A 20055-nucleotide genomic window follows, 5' to 3' on the forward strand; every position below is an offset into this window, starting at 1 on the left:
TGGGTTCTTTCCATCTTTTGCGTTAAGAACCCCAAGGAGAGAAGATCCATTGGTTCTTATAATCTTTGAGGGGAAGACACTTGGGGCCAAGAAGGAAGATGTATATTTATGCAACCAAAATATGAAATGGGTACAAAGGTCGTAATAATTCATTCAGCAGGTGAGACTTTTTCTAAGGCCCATCTGTAGTTGGAGATGTAGTGCTCAACCTCAGAGAAAAGCACCCACTCTTGTCTCTCTCAGGTGACCAGATGATGCCAGCAAGACCTCCTCATCCATCTATTCATGGAGAAGGAGAAGCAGTGGCTGTGGAACCAGATCAGGTAGGCAGAAAGAGCATTGTGGGGAAGGGGGCTAAGGGGTGGGGCAGCCAGGGTGTCCCTCCAGACCCAAACTAATAATAATAATAATAATAATAATAATAATAATAAAATTTTATTTATACCCCGCCCTTCCCTGCCAAACTGGGGAATATCTCTCCTCCTCTTAACAAATCTGCCCTGAACAAAGGCTGAAAATGCCATTTGAGAAGGTTAATGTGCAGAGAGTAAAGAACAGCCTCCTTGCTGTCACTTGAATGTCACTGAAATGATTTCATTCACTCCTTGAAACTGGCTTTAGGGCATCAGAAAGGTTTTCCCCGGAAGAGCCCTTTGGGAGAAGAAAGTGGGAATCCTTTAATCTGGCAAATGGGAATGCTTGCTCAGCCAGAAGGATCTAAAGCACAAAATGTGGAGTTCCAACCATTTACACAAAGTTTAATATTCATCATTAAAACATAATAAAAGAATTGCATTAAGACGTTAAAAGAAGAATCCATAATTAAAATGAGCAGCAAAACAATCCCATGAAAACAACACTGAAATGTGCAGTAGATAATATTTATGCTGTCTAAGAGAAGCATCTTTTTCTTTTTCTTTTTCTTTCAGGGTCCTCTGTGCTTTGAAGATGTCGCAGTTCATTTCACAGAGGAGGAATGGACATTGCTGGATCCTGACCAGAGAGCTCTACATCAACAAGTCATGGAGGAGAATCATGACATCGTGGCCTCTCTCGGTACGGCTCCTGGTTGGATCATTTTATCCGTTTTGAAATTCAGCCCATATCTCTATGTGACCAAGCTCCAGATATTGATGGAGCTCAACAGCAGCACCTACAGATTCTGGAATTCCAGCACCTCCAGAGGTCACCTTGAATGGAGGGCTATAGACTATCATCGGCAAATATACTTCCTCCAATTATGTGTTTTTAAACAATGATCTGGCTCATCTGAACTTTCCAGGCCTTTTGAAATGATGGATTTCGTTTGGGGACAGAAGTTGTAGTAGCTTCTGTCAGGTTTTTATGGAGCAGATTCCATGGTTGGGCAAAAGAAATCCATCCCAGGAGAGAGCCAGGCGTTTCGAATCTCTGGTTCCCATCAATATGTCAGTTTATGTCAGTCAACAAAGGCAGTGAACCATGTAGTAAGACCTCACCTTCGCACTCCCTTCTCTTCTTCCATTAATTAGTATGGTTCAATAATGGAGGTCTCCATTTTTTACTGAAGCTCTTATTCATTTCTCTCTCTGTTGGCAGGCGGTGATAAATCAGAAATTAAGAACAAAGGAGACCATGACATAATCCATACATTGGAGAAGCCATATCAATATTTGGAGTGTGGAAAGAGCTTCAGTAAGAGCGACCCTCTCACTTCCCAACAAAGAATTCACAGCAGGGAGAAACTGTATCAGTGCTTGGAGTGTGGAAAGACCTTCCGTCGGAACTCCCATCTCATAACCCATCAGAGCATTCATACAGGGAAGAAACCACATCAGTGCATGGAATGTGGGAAAAGCTTCAGTCAAAGGTCCCATTACACATGTCATCAAAGAATTCATACAGGGGAGAAACCCTACCAGTGTTTGGAATGTGGGAAAAGCTTTGGTCGGAGGTACAGTCTCACTTCCCATGAAAGAATTCATACAGGGGAGAAACCACATCAGTGCCTGGAATGTGGAAAGAGTTTAACCAGGAAGAAATATCTCACAGCCCATCAAAGAATTCATACAGGCGAGAAATGCTATCAATGCTTGGAATGTGGAAAGAGCTTCAGTAAGAGAGCCCATTTCACATCCCATCAGAGAATTCATACAGGGGAGAAACCCTACCAGTGCTTGCAATGCGGAAAAAGCTTCATTCGGAACTCCCATCTCACTTCCCATCAAAGAATTCATACAGAGAAGAAACTACATCAGTGCCTGGAATGTGGAAAGATTTTCACTGTGAAGAAAAGTCTCACTTCCCATCAGAGAATTCAGACAGGGGAGAAACCCTACCAGTGCTTGGAATGTGGGATGAGCTTCGCCTGGAAGGACAGGTTCACTGCCCATCAAAGCATTCATACAGGGGAGAAACCGTATCTGTGTGTTGAATGCGGAAAGAGCTTCTGTCACAGGGCCCATTTCACTTCCCATCAAAGAATCCACACTGGAGAGAAACCCTATCAGTGCTTGGAATGTGGAAAGAGCTTCAGTCGGAAAGACAGTCTCAGTTCCCATCAAAGAATTCATACAGGAGAGAAACCACATCAGTGCTTCATATGTGGAAAGAGCTTCAGTCAGAGGTCCAATCTCACTTCCCACCAAAGAACTCACAGTGGGGAGAAACCGTATCAGTGTTTGGAATGTGGGAAGAGCTTCCGTAAGAGGGCCAATCTAATTTCCCATCAAAAAAACTCACAGCAGCGAAAATTGGAAGGGACCCTCATAATCATGTAGTACAACCTCTGCTTAAAAGCCTCGCAGGAAGGAGAGGCCACCATCTTCCAAAGGAATCTGTTCCACTGTGGAAGAGCTCTTGCCATCTGACGAGTCAGCTACAATAGTAAAGAAACAGTGAATTCAATGTGCTATATACATGCAACACCAGATGGTGCCAGAGAGCAGGAAACTTTAAAATGCCATTTTCCATAGAGATTTCTTTCTTTTATTATAACTATTTTTATAGTGTTTTCTTTCCTGTGTTTGGATCCACCCTCACAGTTCTTCCTGATGTTTTGTGGGAATCTCATTTTGTGTAACTTGATGCCATGGGTTCAGGTCCTAGTTTCTGGAGCAGGGGAAAACAAGCTTGCTCCATCTTCCACGTGACAGCCCTGGAGATATTTGAAGATGGCCATCGTATCTCTTCTCACAGTCTCCTCTTTTCCAGGCCGAACATGCCTAGCACCCATACCAGTTCCTCATAAGGCTAGCTTTCCAGACCTTTGATCATCTTGGTTTCCCTTCTTGGCACACGTTCCAGCTTATAAACATCCTTCTTAAATTGTGGAACTCAGTACGGGACACATTACTCAAGGTGTGGTCCGACCAAAGCAGAACAGAGCAGGACTATGACTTCCCTTGACGGGGACATTATATTTCTGCTGATCCAACTTAGAATAGCATTACCTCTCTAACAGGACTCAGAAAGTGGTGCGCACCTGTTACGTTTGGGTGTGATGTTCTGGTCTTTTTATCTAAAGTTCTGTTCACATGTATCAAAGTAATTTATGTAATAATGGTAAAAGGTAAAGGGACCCCCCAGTCACGGATGACACTGAGGTTGCGGTGCTCACCTCATAGAATCATAGAGTTGGAAGAGACCACAAGGGCCATCCAGTCCAACCTCCTGCCAAGCAGGAAACACCATCAAAGCATTCCTGACAGATGGCTGTCAAGCCTCCGCTTAAAGACCTCCAAAGAAGGAGACTCCACCACACTCCATGGCAGCAAATTCCACTGTCGAACAGCTCTTACTGTCAGGAAGTTCTTCCTAATGTTTAGGTGGAATCTTCTTTCTTGTAGTTTGAATCCATTGCCCCGTGTCCGCTTCTCTGGAGCAGCAGAAAACAACCTTTCACCCTCCTCTGTATGACATCCTTTTATGTATTTGAACATGGCTATCAGATCACCCCTTAACCTTCTCTTCTCCAGGCTAAACATACCCAGCTCCCTAAGCCGTTCCTCATAAGGCATCGTTTCCAGGCCTTTGACCATTTTGGTTGCCCTCCTCTGGACACGTTCCAGCTTGTCAGTATCCTTCTTGAACTGTGGTGCCCAGAACTGGACACAGTATTCCAGGTGAGGTCTGACCAGAGCAGAATATAGTGGTACTATTACTTCCCTTGATCTAGATGCTATACTCCTATTGATGCAGCCCAGAATTGCATTGGCTTTTTTAGCTGCTGCATCACACTGTTGACTCATGTCAAGTTGATGGTCTACCAAGACTCCTAGATCCTTTTCACATGTACTGCTCTCAAGCCAGGTGTCACCCATCCTGTATTTGTGTCTTTCATTTTTTTGCCCAAGTGTAGTACTTTACATTTCTCCCTGTTAAAATTCATCTTGTTTGCTTTGGCCCAGTTCTCTAGTCTGTTAAGGTCATTTTGAAGTGTGATCCTGTCCTCTGGGGTATTAGCCACCCCTCCCAATTTGGTGTCATCTGCAAACTTGATCAGGATACCCTCAAGCCCATCATCCAAGTCATTGATGAAGATGTTGAATAAGACTGGGCCCAAGACAGAACCCTGTGGCACCCCACTAGTCACTTCTCTCCAGGATGAAGAGGAGCCGTGAATGAGCACCCTTTGGGTTCGGTCAGTCAGCCAGTTACAAATCCACTGAATGGTAGCATTGTCTAGCCCACATTTTACCAGCTTCTTTACGAGAATATCATGGGGCACCTTGTCAAAGGCCTTGCTGAAATCAAGATAGGCTACATCCACAGCGTTCCCTTCATCTACCAGGCTTGTAATTCTGTCAAAAAATGAGATCAGATTGGTATGTACACAAAGTTATCGTGAAATCCTTGCTTATATTTTAATAATTCTGTTGTCTTCCACTGCACATCTCCTTATTCGCTCCGTTTGGGGTGAAGTGTTCAGATAAGAGTTCTTTGGGATACAAGTGGGAATAAAGGGGATTTGGTGAAAGACCCAATAAAGTCACAACTCCTAGCTATGCACCTTGAACCCTCTGTTCCTTTGCTCTCTTGCAAGTTGCACGCACACAATGCGCTCTGTTTTGGGCTGCCCATTCACATCTGTTTTAGCCCCCCAGGCATTTGCTGACCCGGTTTAGGTGCTGATTTTTAAAGTATTTGATCGTTGTTGCTTTTTTTAAAGGGGGAGGGTATTTCTGGGTGGGTGTTGAGCTTTGTATGCTGCCTTGAGATGGAAAAGTGGCTGTGACAGTTGCCCTGAAGAAGAGGCAGGCCAGCTCTCCCAGCAAACAGCCAGAAGTCCGACGTTTGGAGCAGTGAATACAACCTGGTTGTGCCCCAGATGGTTTTTTATTTTGTTAGCAATATCTGCTAACATCTGTATTTGGACTGGCAGCTTTTACCGCATCCAAGATGCCTAAGATATTCAAACACTTGATTGAATCCTTAAAGGCTAAAAAACCAGCTATAAAAAAACTTTTTATAGATGTTTAGGGTCTATTAATCAATTTAACTCTCAGACTTTGATAAACTAATGGAATAAAGAACTAATGACACCATCTCAATTAAACAATGGGAAAATATTCCAGCCTCCATTTCTAATGTCATTAGATTATAAACAATGTCTCATACAACAAAAGATTCCATTCAGAGTTTATCCATTATGATAGCATGAACATGGTCTAGTGATGACAACATGCTGTTGCAATTAGGAGAATGCCTTGTTGAAACATGTTTAGACAGTGTTTGACATTAGCAATTTTTGGGGGGGGACTACTAGGATATATAAATCTATTTTGCGGAAACCCAAAATTATTGTTGTTATTATTATTATTAAGCATCATCTGAAACTATGTACCTAATCCATGGGGCATGACAAATGGTCAACCTAAATTGATTCTCTGGGCCCTTACATCTGCAAAAAGATTAATATTAAGAATCTAAGACGAATCTAAGACAAGCCTGCAGGATCAGGCCAATGGCTCATCTAGTCCAGCCTCCTGTCTTCACAGTGGCCAGCCAGATGTCCCAGTGGGGAGCTTGTGAGCAGGATCCGAGCACAAGAGTCCTTTCCCCTCCTCTGGATTCCAGAAACTGGTATTCAGAAGTATTCACTGCCTCCTGTGGAGGCAGAACATAGCCATTGTGGCTTATAGCTCTCTCTTAGGGAGCTGGGTATGTTTAGCCTGGAGAAGAGAAGGTTAAGGGGGTGACATGATAGCCATGTTCAAATATAGAAAAGGATGTCATATAGAGGAGGGTGAAAGGTTGTTTTCTGCTGCTCCAGAGAAGCGGACACGGAGCAATGGATTCAAACTACAAGAAAGAAGATTCCACCTGAACATTAGGAAGAACTTCCTGACAGTAAGAGCTGTTTGACAGTGGAATTTGCTGCCAAGGAGTGTGGTGGAGTCTCCTTCTTTGGAGGTCTTTAAGCGGAGGCTTGATAGTCATCTGTCAGGAATGCTTTGATGGTGTTTCCTGCTTGGCAGGAGGTTGGACTGGATGGCCCTTGTGGTCTCTTCCAACTCTATGATTCTATGATTCTCCTCCTCCATGAATTTGTCTTTTTAAAAAGTCATCCAAGTTGGTGCCTTGGAGCACCCCACAATTGCCTAGCCTTGACTTCCATAGGTTCTGATCAGGGGTCACAAGCGAGAGACTTCAGCCAGGAGATAGAAGCAAAACAGCAACCTGTGGGTCTGATCTTTATTGTTGCAACAAGACTTCCAACTACCACAAACTACCACAAAGCAGCCAGAAGCCCCAAACAATGGTTACACAAGTATTTTAAAGTTTCCCATAATACATCTCAGGATGCATCATCAAGGCATCATAGATATGTCACAGAAAGGGTGTGATCTCTTGTAGAACCTGGGAACCAAGCATGCTCCTGTCAATCAAATACAGTCCTTCACATGTACTTCCAAAGGAAAGTATTTAATATATTGCGTCATAACTCCTTGGGTGTATCTTGCCCGGCAGACATGACTGTCCCGGCAGACATGACTATATCTCTGGGATTATGGTGGGCTCACTGACCCCTCCCCTAATACCTCACTTCCCTGGGCCCTAAATGCCATTGGAACTGAGAAGATTGATGCAACGAGTGATTTCTTATGAATTTCTAATGCTTTCCCATTGAGCCTGTACATAGAAACAGCGAATGGCTACATTTGGTATTAGTTTGGTCTGCCGTAGTAGAAACAAAATTAAAAAATTCCTTCCAGTAGCACCTTCAAGGTAAAGGAACTCTGGGGTTGCAGCGCTCATCTCGCTTTACTGGCTGAGGGAGCTGGCATACAGCTTCTGAGTCATGTGGCCAGCATGACTAAGCCGCTTGTAGCAAAATCAGAGCATCGCACAGAAATGCTGTTTACCTTCCCGCTGGAGTGGTACCTATTTATCTACTGTACTTGCACTTGCTTTTGAACTGCTAGGTGGGCAGGAGCAGGGACTGAGCAAAGGGAGCTCACCCCGTCACGAGGATTCAAACCGCCGACCTTCTGATCTCTGATCGGCAAGCCCTAGACTCTGTGGTTTAAGCCATTTGGTACTGACACTTTCCCCGTTTTCCTTTGTTGGATGTCTAGGGCTCAGTGGGGAGTCGCAGGGTCCTGAGCTGAGCCTCTGTTGCCGATACGATGCCTTTGCAGAGATGTTTCTGTTTCTTTCTCTTACAGGTGGGTAGCCGTGCTGGTCTGCCATAGTCGAAACAAAATAGAAAATTCTTTCCAGTAGCACCTTAGAGACCAGCTGAGTTTGTTCTTGGTATGAGCTTTCGTGTGCATGCACATACCAAGAACAAACTCAGCTGGTCTCTAAGGTGCTACTGGAAAGAATTTTCTATTTTGTTTCTTTCTCTTGACACTAGAGGGATTTGGTTTGACTGGTGAAAGGCAGGGAATGTGCGCGAGTGAATGGTTTGGTGATGCGCAGCGGAGACTCTTTTGTCTTGCCTCGTGGTGTGGAGAGGCAAGGCTCCCACGACCCCCCCCCCCCCTTTCCAATTCCCGGTAACCGTGGCAGCACTGCCTCCTGCAGGAGAGAGGTCCATAGTTTAACGATGCACTATGGTTTGTTACCGGTTTTGGGCAGAGGTTGGGGGCTTCAGCGGGGGATCCTTGAGCTGTGATTCATGCACTGCGGGCGATTGGTGACTTTTTGGGGGGGCGGGGGGCCTCTTCTAATTCTTCCATTCCCTAATTCTCTGATGGGCTTTCCTGCTTCTTGTACAGCCTTTCCCGCTGCAAGTTGCTTCTCCTGTTTCTGGGCCAGGGAGGGAGAAGCTCAGCCCCCAGCGCCTCCCAAAATAAGCCTCCTGGGCTCCTGCGCTCGAGAGGGAGAAAGAGGGAGCTGGCTGCGCTCGGCTTGCCAAGGGTTAAAAGGAACCGAGCTGGATTCCTATAGAGGACAGGAAGTCAAGAGGGGGGGTCAGGTCCTCCAGAGCAAAAGCCCCTCCCTCCCCAGTCTTCTCCTGCAAGGAAGGGGTGCTTTTGTCTCTTTGCGAATGCTGCCTCAGTGAAGCCGGCGGGGATCCCGGTGAGTCCCCCCTCCACCGAGGTTGCACTGGGGATAGGGGGAGTCCCGGGGCTGCAGGGAGAGGGTGCAGCGGGGGGGGGGGTGCTGCGCAGATTATGCGGGGGGGGGCAAGTCAGGACACGGAGGGTTTTGCTGGGGAGGGGCGACTTCGCAGGAGGACGGCAGCTCTGCGCTTCCTTTGCGTGGATGTGCTGCTGGATCCTTTGGGGAGGGTGTTGCCGTCAAGGAAAAAAATCATTGGGGGGGGGGAATCCTATTCAGAGTTTTGGATCTCAGTCGCATTTATTGATAGAGGTTGTAGCCGGACGGGAACATTCGGACATGAAATACACGCTAAAACCTAAAATTTGACTGATGCAATAAAAAAGAAAGACTTTGGGCAGATTGAAGGAAGATAAAAGAAAGTCCTGCGATGTGTACTAAAACCTGTGGAAATGGGCACCAGCTGAGGACGAGGCCAGTTCGTGCGGCGCGAGGAGAGGGCGATGGGTGGCTCCTGTGCTCTGTCTCCCCCGTCGGAGGCTGCAGGTGGAGAGAGGGGCTCTTGCGCCCCCGTCCTGCTGGTGGGCTTCCCATAAGGAGCACTGGTTGGCCCCTGTGGGAAGAGGAGGCTGGACGCAAGAGGGGCCCCTTTGGCTTGGTCCTGCAGGGCTCCTCTTCTCTTCTGATGCAAGTGGGCCCTCCATTTCCCCACCCCCACCCGCCCATGAACCAGACAGGGCTGCTATCCAGACTCCTGGCTGACACGGGTGTGTTCATTCAGACATGCAACCCCTCCGATGTTCAGAGGATATTTTGAGACTGGACAGAAAGCCCTTTGGAGAACCTGAGCTGTGATTCCTGCACTACCAGGGGACTGGGCTGATTCATTTCTCAGAATGACCAACAGCTCCCTGCACATTTTGCATAGTAACTTTCCCTCTAGGAGGGCTAGGGACTTGCTTCTCGTTCTCATTCTTCTCTTTCCTTTTTAAATAAACCTGATAGTCTGGGTTGTGGTACAGTCCAGAGCTGGCTCTCCCAAGACTCATACATGCTTCTTTACGGAACCCTTTTCTTCTCCTGACAGTGTGTCAGTTTTGTAACACAACCATGTATTTGCATTGTAGAATTTGCTATTACCACTAATTCAGACAGACAGAACTTGGCAGAAGACAAAAGGGATTCCTTCATCTCTCTTGGAGTCTTCCTGAGAGCACAGATGGATGAGCAAGACTCATCAGGGCCTGAAGCAGGAAGAGGCCATGGCATCAGAACTGAGAGCAGTGGGGGATTCTGGGAAAACGCTGTGCAGAATATCCTGGGTGAGGAGGACACCCTCCACTCAGATGTACAAAGCCAGCAGTTCAGGCAATTCTGCTACCTGGAGGCCAAAGGACCTCGAGAGGTTTGCAGCCGACTCTACAGCCTTTACCATCAATGGCTGAAGCCAGAAAGGCACACGAAAGCGGAGGTGCTGGACCTGGTGATCTTGGCGCAGTTCCTGGCTGTCTTTCCACCAGAGATGGAGAGCTGGGTGAAGGAATGTGGAGTGGAGACCAGTTCCCAGGCAGTGGCCCTGGCTGAAGGTTTCCTCCTGAGTCAGGCAGTGGAGAGAAGGCAGGCAGAGCAGCAGGTGAGAGAGACTTTCCTGTGGTTCAGAACATGAGGGAGAGTATCCCAAAATTCCCTACTAATGCCCCATTATTTTTGGAAAGCATCCAATGAATGAGATTGGATACCCCTGCCATTTCTTTTATAATAGTTCTTCCCCGTTCTGTTTTGAATCTTTGTTGCTCTTTCAGGGAAAAGATCTGTTTTCAGAAATGGGCCTGGATTCCTCTGAGACTGAAAGGACTCCATTGGATACCAGAGAGAGGCCGCTGGGTAAGGAGGAAAGTGTTCCGTTCCCCCTCTCTTTGGTGACATTCTGTGGATTTTGAAACAAATCCATGGGAGAAGGTACTTGGGAACAAGAACTCCAAGGAAGGGAAATGTACATTATTTTTACAGAGCTAAAATATGAAATATGAAGTGGGTTGTTGCCATCAGTCTGTCTCAAGAGTCAATGCAGTGTGTCCCTGGTGGTGAAGTCAGACTGCTGTGTTAGCACCAACTTCCCTGGAGACCAAGCCAGGGCAGTGTGTGTGTGGGGGGGTCCTGGACTGCCCAGGTGACATGACCCCCCTCCTCAGCCTTGCTTATGTGGCCAAGGAAAGCAGAGCATGACATTTGGAGCCTGCCTGGCTGCAAGAGTTGCCGGAAGGCCCACGAGGTGCCATTCAACCATCTTAGGGACCCCACTCTGGTTTACTGCAATGCAGCAGACATAGATTTTTCCTAGTTTTACTCCTGAAGCCTTTCTCACAAACGAGCAAAGCTGCAAAGCAGCGGAGGTTTAGGGTCAGAGTTCTCCATCTCCTAGATGGGTTACCTTCCCAGGTTGACAAGTCCCATCTGCCCCTTTGAAATGGGTACAAATGTCAAAATGCGCTCAGTAGATGAGACTTTTTCGGAGGCCCTTCTGTAGTTTGATACATAGTGCTCAGCCTCAGAGGAAAGCATGACCTCCCACCCACCTTTGTCTCTTGCAGGTGACAGAAGGATGCCAGCAAGACCTCCTCATCCATCTTTTCATGGTGGCAGAAGGGAAGCAGTGGCTGTGGAACCAGATCAGGTTGGGGGCCAGGATTCAGCTAACCAGCCCCATGAGTTTCACAGGGAGGCTTTCCCTCCCCACCCCTCCATGTACCCACATGTGCCCCTTGAAATTGGCTTTAGGGCATTGGGAGGGTCCCCCCTCCCCCTCCCCTCCCCCAACATTTCCTAGGCTGAGGGGGAAATGGTGAAGATCTGTGAGATGTTTTACTAGTGAGACAGAATGGTTTCTAGCAGACAGTTGCCTGTTCCAAGACATCGAAGCAAGGGACAGAGACATAAGACCTCTGAGAAACTTTGAGATTCACTTCTGCCCCAAGCCACGATAGGAGAAAACAACAGCTGGGAAGTGAAAGACAATATCATATATGGACAGAAGGAATCTCCATGGATTTAACAGTTTTCACACACAGGGCAGAATAAAGATAATAGTTTCAGTTCCTCACTTGAAGCTTTATAAATTTATCTTTTGTAACATCACAAATGGAAATAATTAATTATGTAGCTGTTGACTAATGGATTATTATTACAATAACTGAAATGTAACTGACATTAATTAAGATTATGGAACATAGTGATATAAGATCGAAAATGCACCCAAACCATCATGCGGAGAGTCACTTTAACTAAAATGTATTAATTGGAAGTTGATTGGCACTTTGATAATTGTATAATTTGGGAATTAATTGCTGTTGCTATAATTTGGCTATTATTGGGGGTATATTGGAAAACTAATAAAAAATATGAAAAGAAAAAAGAAAAGAACAGAGCAATGTGTGGTAGATCATCTTCATTCTGACTAAGAGGAGGACCTTTCTCTTTCTCTTTTAGGGTCTAGTGTGCTTTGAAGATGTCACTGTTCATTTCACAGATGAAGAATGGGCGTTGCTGGATCATGACCAGAGAGCTCTGCATAAGGAAGTCATGGAGGAGATTTGTGGGATCATGGACTCTCTTCGTAAGGCTCCCTGTTGGATCATAATACATGTTTGGAAATTCCATACATAGCTCTATGTGATCAACCTTCTAGATTTTGGTGGAACTTCACTGCGCCATTTACAGCATCTGGGATTCTAATACGCTGCACAGCTCATCTTAAATGGAGGGCTAAAGACTGTTTTGTCTTTGAATATTCTTCCTCCAGTGATTAGCCTGGTCTGAACTGCACAGGCCTTTTGAACTCTTGGTTTTAGAGAAGTGACAGAAGTCAAAGTAGTTTCTGTCAGGAGTTTCTGTTTTTGTTTTTGCTTCTGTTGGTTTTGGTTGACCAAAGAGAACACTGTCATTGGAGATGGAGCGGATTCCATGATGTGGGCAAACAAATTCCATCCTATGAAAGAGCTTGACTTTTCAAATTTCAGGTCTTCATAAATATGTCAGTTAATGCCAGTCAGCAAATTAAGTGAAACCTATAGTAAGACTTCACATCTAACTCACTCCCTTCAGTTCTTCCTCTATCAAAGGTGTTAATTAGTGTTGTTCAAAAATAGGGGTCTCCTTTTATTCCTCAGGTTCTAATATATTTCTCTCTTTGTTGCAGGTGGTGATGAACTAGAAATTAATAACAAGGGAGGCAATGACAAAATCCACACAATGGAGAAGCCATATGAATATTCTGAGTTTGGAAAGAGGCTCAGTCTGAGCGTCCCTCTCACTTCCCATCACAGAATTCACGGCAAAGAGAAACCATACCAGTGCTTGGAATGTGGAAAGAGCTTCAGTCTGAGCACCCATCTCACTTCTCATGAAAGAATTCACAGTGGGGAGAAACCATATCAGTGCTCAGAATGTGGAAACAGCTTTAATTCCAAGAGAAGTCTCACATCCCATCAAAGGATTCATACAGGAGATAAACCCTATCAGTGCTTGGAATGTGGAAAGAGCTTCAGTTGGAAGGAAAGTCTCACTTCACATGGAAGAATTCACACAGGGGAGGAACCATTTAAGTGCATGGAATGTGGAAACAGTTTCAATTCCGAGAGGAGTCTCATTTCCCATCAAAGAATTCATACAGGTGAGAAACCCTATCAGTGCTTGGAATGTGGAAAGAGCTTCAGTCAGAGGGCCAATCTCACTTTCCATCAAAGAATTCATACAGGTGAGAAACCCTATCAGTGCATGGAATGTGGAAAGAGCTTCAGTCAAAGGGCCAATCTCACAGCCCATCAAAGAATTCATACAGGGGAGAAACCTTACCAGTGCACGGAATGCGGAAAAAGCTTCAGTCACAGGGCCCATCTCACTTCCCATCAAAGAATTCATACAGGGGAGAAACCCTATCAGTGTGTGGAATGTGGAAAGAGCTTCAGTCGGAAGGAAAGTCTCACTTCCCATCAAAGAATCCATACAGGAGAGAAACCATATCATTGCATGGAATGTGGAAAGAGCTTTAATGCAAGCGCAAATTTCCATCAACATCAGAGAATTCATCGTGGGGAGAAACCATTTCAATGCCTAGAGTGTGGAAAGAGCTTCAGTCAGAAGGAAAGGCTCATTTCCCATCAAAGAATTCATACAGGGGAGAAACCATTTCAGTGCATGGAATGTGGAAAGAGCTTCACGTGGAAGGACAGTCTCACTTCTCATCAAAGAATTCATACAGGGGAGAAGCCACATCAGTGCTTGGAATGTGGAAAGAGTTTCAGTCGGAACTCAAATCTCGTTTCTCATCAAAGAACTCACAGTGGGGAGAAACCATTTCAGTGCATGGAATGTGGAAAGAGCTTTGCTTGGAAGGAAAGTCTCACTTCCCATCAAACAATTCATACAGGAGAGAAGCCCTATCAGTGCTTGGAATGTGGAAAGAGCTTCAGTAAGAGAGCCAATCTCACTTCCCATCAAAGAACTCACAGTGGGGAGAATAATAGAATTGTAGAGTTGGAAGGGACCCTGATTATCATCTAGTCCAACCTCTGCTTACGGACCTTCAAGGATAGAGAAACCACCATCTTCCAAGGGAGTCTGTTCCACTGTTGAAGAGCTCTTAACCACACCAGCTCTCTAACAAGACTCTCAGAAAATGAGCATCCATGTCTGTCTGCTTAAAGTTTGGGTGCGACATTGTGGTGTTTGTATTTAAAGTTCCATGCACATGTATCAAAATAATTAATGTAATAATGGTAACTGCAGTGTAATAGTAGATTTAATGTTAGCTAGGGGTGGGGATAGTGTGAATTTGGAATGCTGGGGTGAGTGGTGACTGGCTGAGAGTTTGAAAAGGGGGTTGAATAGAATAATTGAATCATAAATACAACATAGCAAAAGTTGTGATAAACAGTAAATAAAAAAATGTGCAACCAAACTGAACAATTTCCATATAAATCACAACAATATCTAAAACAAAGATACAATAAACCAACAGGAACAAGCCCACCCCACCCACTAAGCCCAAGAGTCTGTTCAGCATCCTCAGCTTCTGCAGCTGGAGTCAGTCCACTCCCCCCCAGGCCAAATGGAAAAGGCCTTTAAGGAGGAAGCACATCTCCCAGGACTTGCAGCCAAGATGGTCTCTGGCCTCCTCAGCAGCCTCTTCAGTAGAGATGAGTGGAAGGTGGAATGGAATGGGAGAGTAGGGGCAATTGTGGAGCAGGGCTGGTTAGATCAGTAGTAGAGAGACAGCATTATAATCCCCATTGTTGCAGTCGTAGTAAAGTAGCAACAAAAAGAACAAGAAATGGGAACATTTGAAACCATACGTTTATGTACACAAAGTTACCTTGAAACCCTTGTTTATTTTTTAATAAATCCATTGTATTCCACCACTCGGCTCATTATTCACTTCACATTTGGGGTGAAGTGTTCAGATTAGAGTTATCTGGGGGAGTTTGGTGAAAGACCCAGCTCCTAGCTGTGCACCTTGAATGAAGTGGGAAGGTGGCACAGGGATATGTGGGCAGGGTCAGAGCACCTCTGAGCAAAGGCGGCAGGGGGACGGGGGACGACACAACATGGGGAGACATTCAGAGTGTTTAAAGCACTGCAGAAGAACAAATGGCCTGCCTTCCTTCATCCCTTACAAGAACGGACCGGGCAGGGGGCTTGTTTATGGTGATACTCCCTTTGGGACACCCCACAAACTGTTGTTGGGTCCTTCGACTAGAGCAGGGCTGCCCAAACTTTTTTCAAAGAGAGCCAGATTTGATGAAGTGAACATGCATGAGGGCCAGTTATTGAGCTTTTTTAAGGATTTGACCCCCCCCCCAAATAAACTGCCACAGGGGCTGGATTAAACAGGCCAGTGAGCCAGATTAGGGCCCCAAAACAGATTTTGGACATGCCTGGGTTAGAGCAAGGAAGAATGGGAAGGTAACCAAGGAAAAGAAGGAGCAAAGTGGGCTTTGAAGCTTTAGATTGTCTCTATTGATTGTGACCAAGGTTCAGTGTCCCTGCAAGCGAAGAAAGACGCAGCCTGGGAAAAGGTGTGCAACTGTCTTTTAAATATTCACAATCTGGGAAACCCCCTTTCCAAGCTGCAGTCAGAAATACATGGGGGGGGGAGGCTACAAGAGGGTCAGGCAGGTTAAGGTGTGTCTCATTCCATGAGGATTAGAGAATTTACATATTCCAGACACAAGGCCAGTATTGACACTGGAAATGGGTTTTTCCTGGGGTTCATTGATAGGGGGTTATCCCCTCAGGCAGCACACCTGGGCAAACAGTACAACATTTGAAGACAATTGGCTGTCTAGACCCATTGATTGAAAGAAGATCATGGAAGATAGTGTTGTTGTTGTTGTTGTTGTTGTTCAGTCGTTCAGTCGTGTCCGACTCTTCGTGACCCCATGGACCAGAGCACGCCAGCCACGCCTATCCTTCACTGCCTCTCGCAGTTTGGCCAAACTCATGTTAGTAGCTTCGAGAACACTGTCCAACCATCTCATCCTCTGTCGTCCCCTTCTCCTTGTGCCCTCCCTCTTTTCCAACATCTGGGTCTTTTCTAGGGAGTCTTCTCTTCTCATGAGGTGGCCAAAGTACTGGAGCCTCAACTTCAGGATCTGTCCTTCTAGTGAGCACTCAGGGCTGATTTCTTTGAGAATGGATAGGTTTGATCTTCTTGCAGTCCATGGGACTCTCAAGAGTCTCCTCCAGCACCATAATAGAGAAGATAGTAGGTTTCCCAAAATGCATGGGGCAACACACAGCACACAAGTTCCAAAAGCAAGAACTGCGCATTTATGAACGATTTCATACAAAGTTTCATTGAAAATACAAGCTTTCCTTTGTGAAACAGCTCAGATAGAATGTTTCCACTTTCCCAGGGAGAGGAGGAGGAGGAAGAGGACCGGGACAAGGCGGTCTTGGACTGAGTCGGGCTCTCTCTCTCTCTCTCTCTCCCAGCCCTACATCCAAAGCCATGAGACGGTGGCTTTGATGGTCATCTGTCTCGGATTCTTGAGCTGCGATTCGTGCACTGCGGGCGATTGGACTAGATGACCATTGGGGGGTCCCTTCCATCTCTTCCACTCCCTGATTCTCCGAGGGGCTTTCCTGCTTCTTACACAGCCTTTCCCCCTGCAAGTTGTTCCTCCTGTTTCTGGCCGGGGGAAGGAGCAGCTCAGCCCCCGGCCAGGAGGGTCCCCCAAATAAAGCATCTCTGGGTGCTTTGCGCGCGATGCACGTGGCTCCCCCTGGGCTCCTGCTCTCCAGAGGGAGAGAAGAGGGAGCTGGGTGCGCTCGGCTTGCCAAGGGTTAAACAGAAACCAGTTGGATTCCTAGAGAGGACAGGAAAGAAAGACGGGGAGGGCAGGTCCTCCAGAGCAAAAGCCCCTCCCTCCTCATGAGGTGGCTTCAATACTTTGGCCTCCTCATGAGAAGAGAAGACTCCCTGGAAAAGACCCTGATGTTGGGAAAGATGGAGGGCACAAGGAGAAGGGGACGACAGAGGATGAGATGGCTGGACAGTGTTCTCGAAGAGACCAACCTGAGTCTGACCAAATTGCGGGAGGCAGTGGAGGATAGGAGGGCCTGGCGTGTTCTGGTCCAGGGGGTCACGAAGAGTCGGACATGACTGAATGACTAAACAACAACAAAAGCCGAGAAGTGACAGAGACTTGCCAAGTCTTATTTAAAAAAAAAGCCCACGGACGACACCCCCATCCTTCTGATTCATGAGGCTACAAACAAGCTTGTTTTCTCCTGTTCTCCTTCCTTGTAGGTTTTTAAGCAGAGGTTGGCCATCTGTCAAGGAAGCTTTTTACTGAGATTCCTGCGTTCCTACCATTTTATAAACTACATGCATATATACATGCTTTCCAGTATTTGGCTCCCAATTAATTCAGGGCTTTCTTGTGTTACGGAAATTATGGGGGGGGGGGTCACCTAAGCAAAGTCTCTTCCCGGGTAAACTCATTTGGGGTATGGAGTGATGCCCTTAAGGGGACCCATCTCTCCGCCATGATCCAGTAGGTGAGAGACCACGTACACAGGGAAATGCCTCAGCAGGTAATCTCTGGGTGCTTCAGGAAGCCACTGGGCTAATATCCCTCAGCTGGAATCCCATTGTTCTCTCCCAGATAAGTGCTCAAGGTATCCTTGCCAATACTGAACACCCATTCACATTGGCTCAGGGCTATCTCCCTGATCTTGCTCTGTTTCCCCCATATGCTAATCTTGTTTTTCCTATATGTCAATCATGTTTAACCCTTCCCTTTCGTGATGTAGTGATGATGTAGTAATGATGTTTCCAAACTGTATTCTGGGATATGATAGGGGTTTTAAAAAGTTCTTGTAACACTGTTCTGAGTGTGCAGTTTGACTGTAACCTATTGCGCAATAAACCCTGTCTTGTCCTTGCTCCAGTGGCTGGACTTCTTTTATTTAACTCCGCAGAAACCAGTGGGCTTATCCCTAAGGGCCAGGTGGCTGGGCAGTTCCACACCTGGGATTTTTCCTTTACACTTGCTTTATTTCAGCTTGCGAGTCAGGAATCATAGAATCATAGAGTTGGAAGGGACCCCCAGGGTCATCTAGTCCAACCTCCTGCAATGCAGGAATCTGGGCTAAAGCATCTGTTATGGAAAACGAAGGGGGGCACTAAACGGTTTACCCCTCCCTCCCCAAAGCCCGGGACGATGAGCCCAACCACCTTCTTTCACAGTAGCATCAGCACTACAGTTCACCATAGCCATAAACTTGTACGTTAGCAGTAATCCAACTGCTGAAATGTAAACTCAAATGTGTATCAATGGAAAGGGAATATTACTGTTTTATGAACTAATTACGTATTTTGTGAATCACCTGAGGTCAACCAATAGGGAGCTGGGGAGCTGGTGGCCAATGTCTTGGAGCCTCAGCTTCAGGATTTGTCCTTTCAGTGAGCACTCAGGGCTGATTTCCTCCAGAATGGATCGGTTTGATCTCCTTGCAGTCCATGGGACTCTCAAGAGTCTCCTCCAGCACCAGAATTCAACAGCATCAATTCTTCGGTGATCACTGATCAGCCTTCTTGATGGTCCAGCTCTCACTTCCATACATCACTACTGGGAAAACCATAGCTTTAACTATATTGACCATCTTGGCTAGCCAAGGGTTAAAAGGAGCAGAGCTGGATTCCTAGAAGGGACAGGAGGTAAAGAGGGACAGGTCCTCCAGAGGAAAAGCACCTCCCTTCAAGAGTCACAGGGAACTGAGCTGCATTCCTAGAGAGGCCCGCCAATAAAAAAAGGGGGGGGGCTGTTGTCTTTCTCTGGAAATGTTGCCCCCGTGGCCCCTCCTGGAAGGAACCCGGTGAGTCCCCTCTCCCTTGACCCATAGGGTCCCAGGGCTGCGGGGGCTGCTCAGCTGCTGCAGGGGGGACGACCCCCAAACCAAGGAGCAGAGGGGCGAGGTTGCAGGCGAGCGGCAGCTCTGCGCTTCCTTTGCGCCGATGAGCTGCTGGCCCCTTTGGGGAGGGTCTTTGGGTCGGGGGGGGGAGGCATGCCAACCCCAAGCCCCCAATTCAGATTCACATTTATTAACTGAAGTAGTTGTGGCCAGACGGCTACATTCGGACATTAATAGAAGTGAAAAGGAGAGCTTGGCCTCAGTGACAAATGCTGTGTTGCAGTATTTCCCCACACAAGTTACATAAGCACCACACACAGTTTCCCTGAACCTTACACCCTTTATTGCATGAGGCCGTCCTCGTAAATAAGAGGAAAATAGGCCCGAAGATCCCGTCTCTTCTCCTTCCGTGGATCCCATTCATTCATAAAAATGGCGGTTCTAAATAGCGCCCCTGGTGGCCAGCCCGCTGGTACTGCAGGCTCTCTGCTTTGACAGCTCTGACAAGGTGCAAATACATTGTTTCCGTTTTCAATCGACCGTGACTGATCCAATCACAAATGTATCAATTCCTTTATACAATGTTTCCGCTCTATTTCTATGTACTTTTGGACCTTTTCTGACTTGTGTATGACTCCCTGCCACCGGTAACCAGCAGGGCTAGCTCAGGGCTGCCTCCTCCATATTGTTCACCCTCCTCCATAATCCTCGAAGCGTGACCCCACGTCCGCAGGAAGACAGGATTTTCCCGCCTCAACTCTGCCAGACAAGGAAATCTGTTTAATAAAGGACTGCCTCTTCAGAGTGGATTCCACTCAATGGGACTGTGCTTGGCCCTACCCTAGGGCAATATCACCTTTTGTCTTCTTGTGCCTCACTACCTGGAGGGGGTAGCCCAGGTGTGAAACCACTCAGGTTTCTGCTCCTAGCCCCTCCCGTCCTGGAAATCTTTAATGTAGTCTGATGTAATTTGGGGGTGTATCTATGTGGGAAGGGGGGAAGGCAATAAAAGTCGGGGACACTTCCTTCTCGGGGCTTCCATCTTTCCTTCGTGCTGAGGAGTGGGAGCCCTGTCGCGACAGTATTTCTACCAATAAAGACCAAGCCTACTGGCTGCTGTTTGCTCTTTACTTTGGTGGTGGTCTCCAG

General features: G+C 46.6%; 1 protein-coding gene and 1 long non-coding RNA gene across 2 annotated transcripts; both read left to right on the forward strand.

The window, feature by feature from the left end:
- The first annotated feature begins 250 nt into the window (after window positions 1-250).
- On the forward strand, window positions 251-14906 carry LOC117054170 (zinc finger protein 345-like). The gene is given in 5 exon segments (XM_033162708.1): window positions 251-323; window positions 930-1056; window positions 1579-2682; window positions 2867-2885; window positions 12801-14906. Coding segments are annotated over 5 exon segments (2571 nt in total). The 5' UTR covers window position 251; the 3' UTR covers window positions 14050-14906.
- Window positions 10084-11325, forward strand: LOC117054172. Its single transcript, XR_004427460.1, has 3 exons — window positions 10084-10123; window positions 10293-10374; window positions 11082-11325. It is a non-coding gene; the product is annotated as an uncharacterized LOC117054172 (long non-coding RNA).
- Window positions 14907-20055: the final 5149 nt, after the last annotated feature.

This window comes from Lacerta agilis, chromosome 10 (genome assembly GCF_009819535.1).
Source record: "Lacerta agilis isolate rLacAgi1 chromosome 10, rLacAgi1.pri, whole genome shotgun sequence".
Lineage (NCBI taxonomy): Eukaryota > Metazoa > Chordata > Lepidosauria > Squamata > Lacertidae > Lacerta > Lacerta agilis.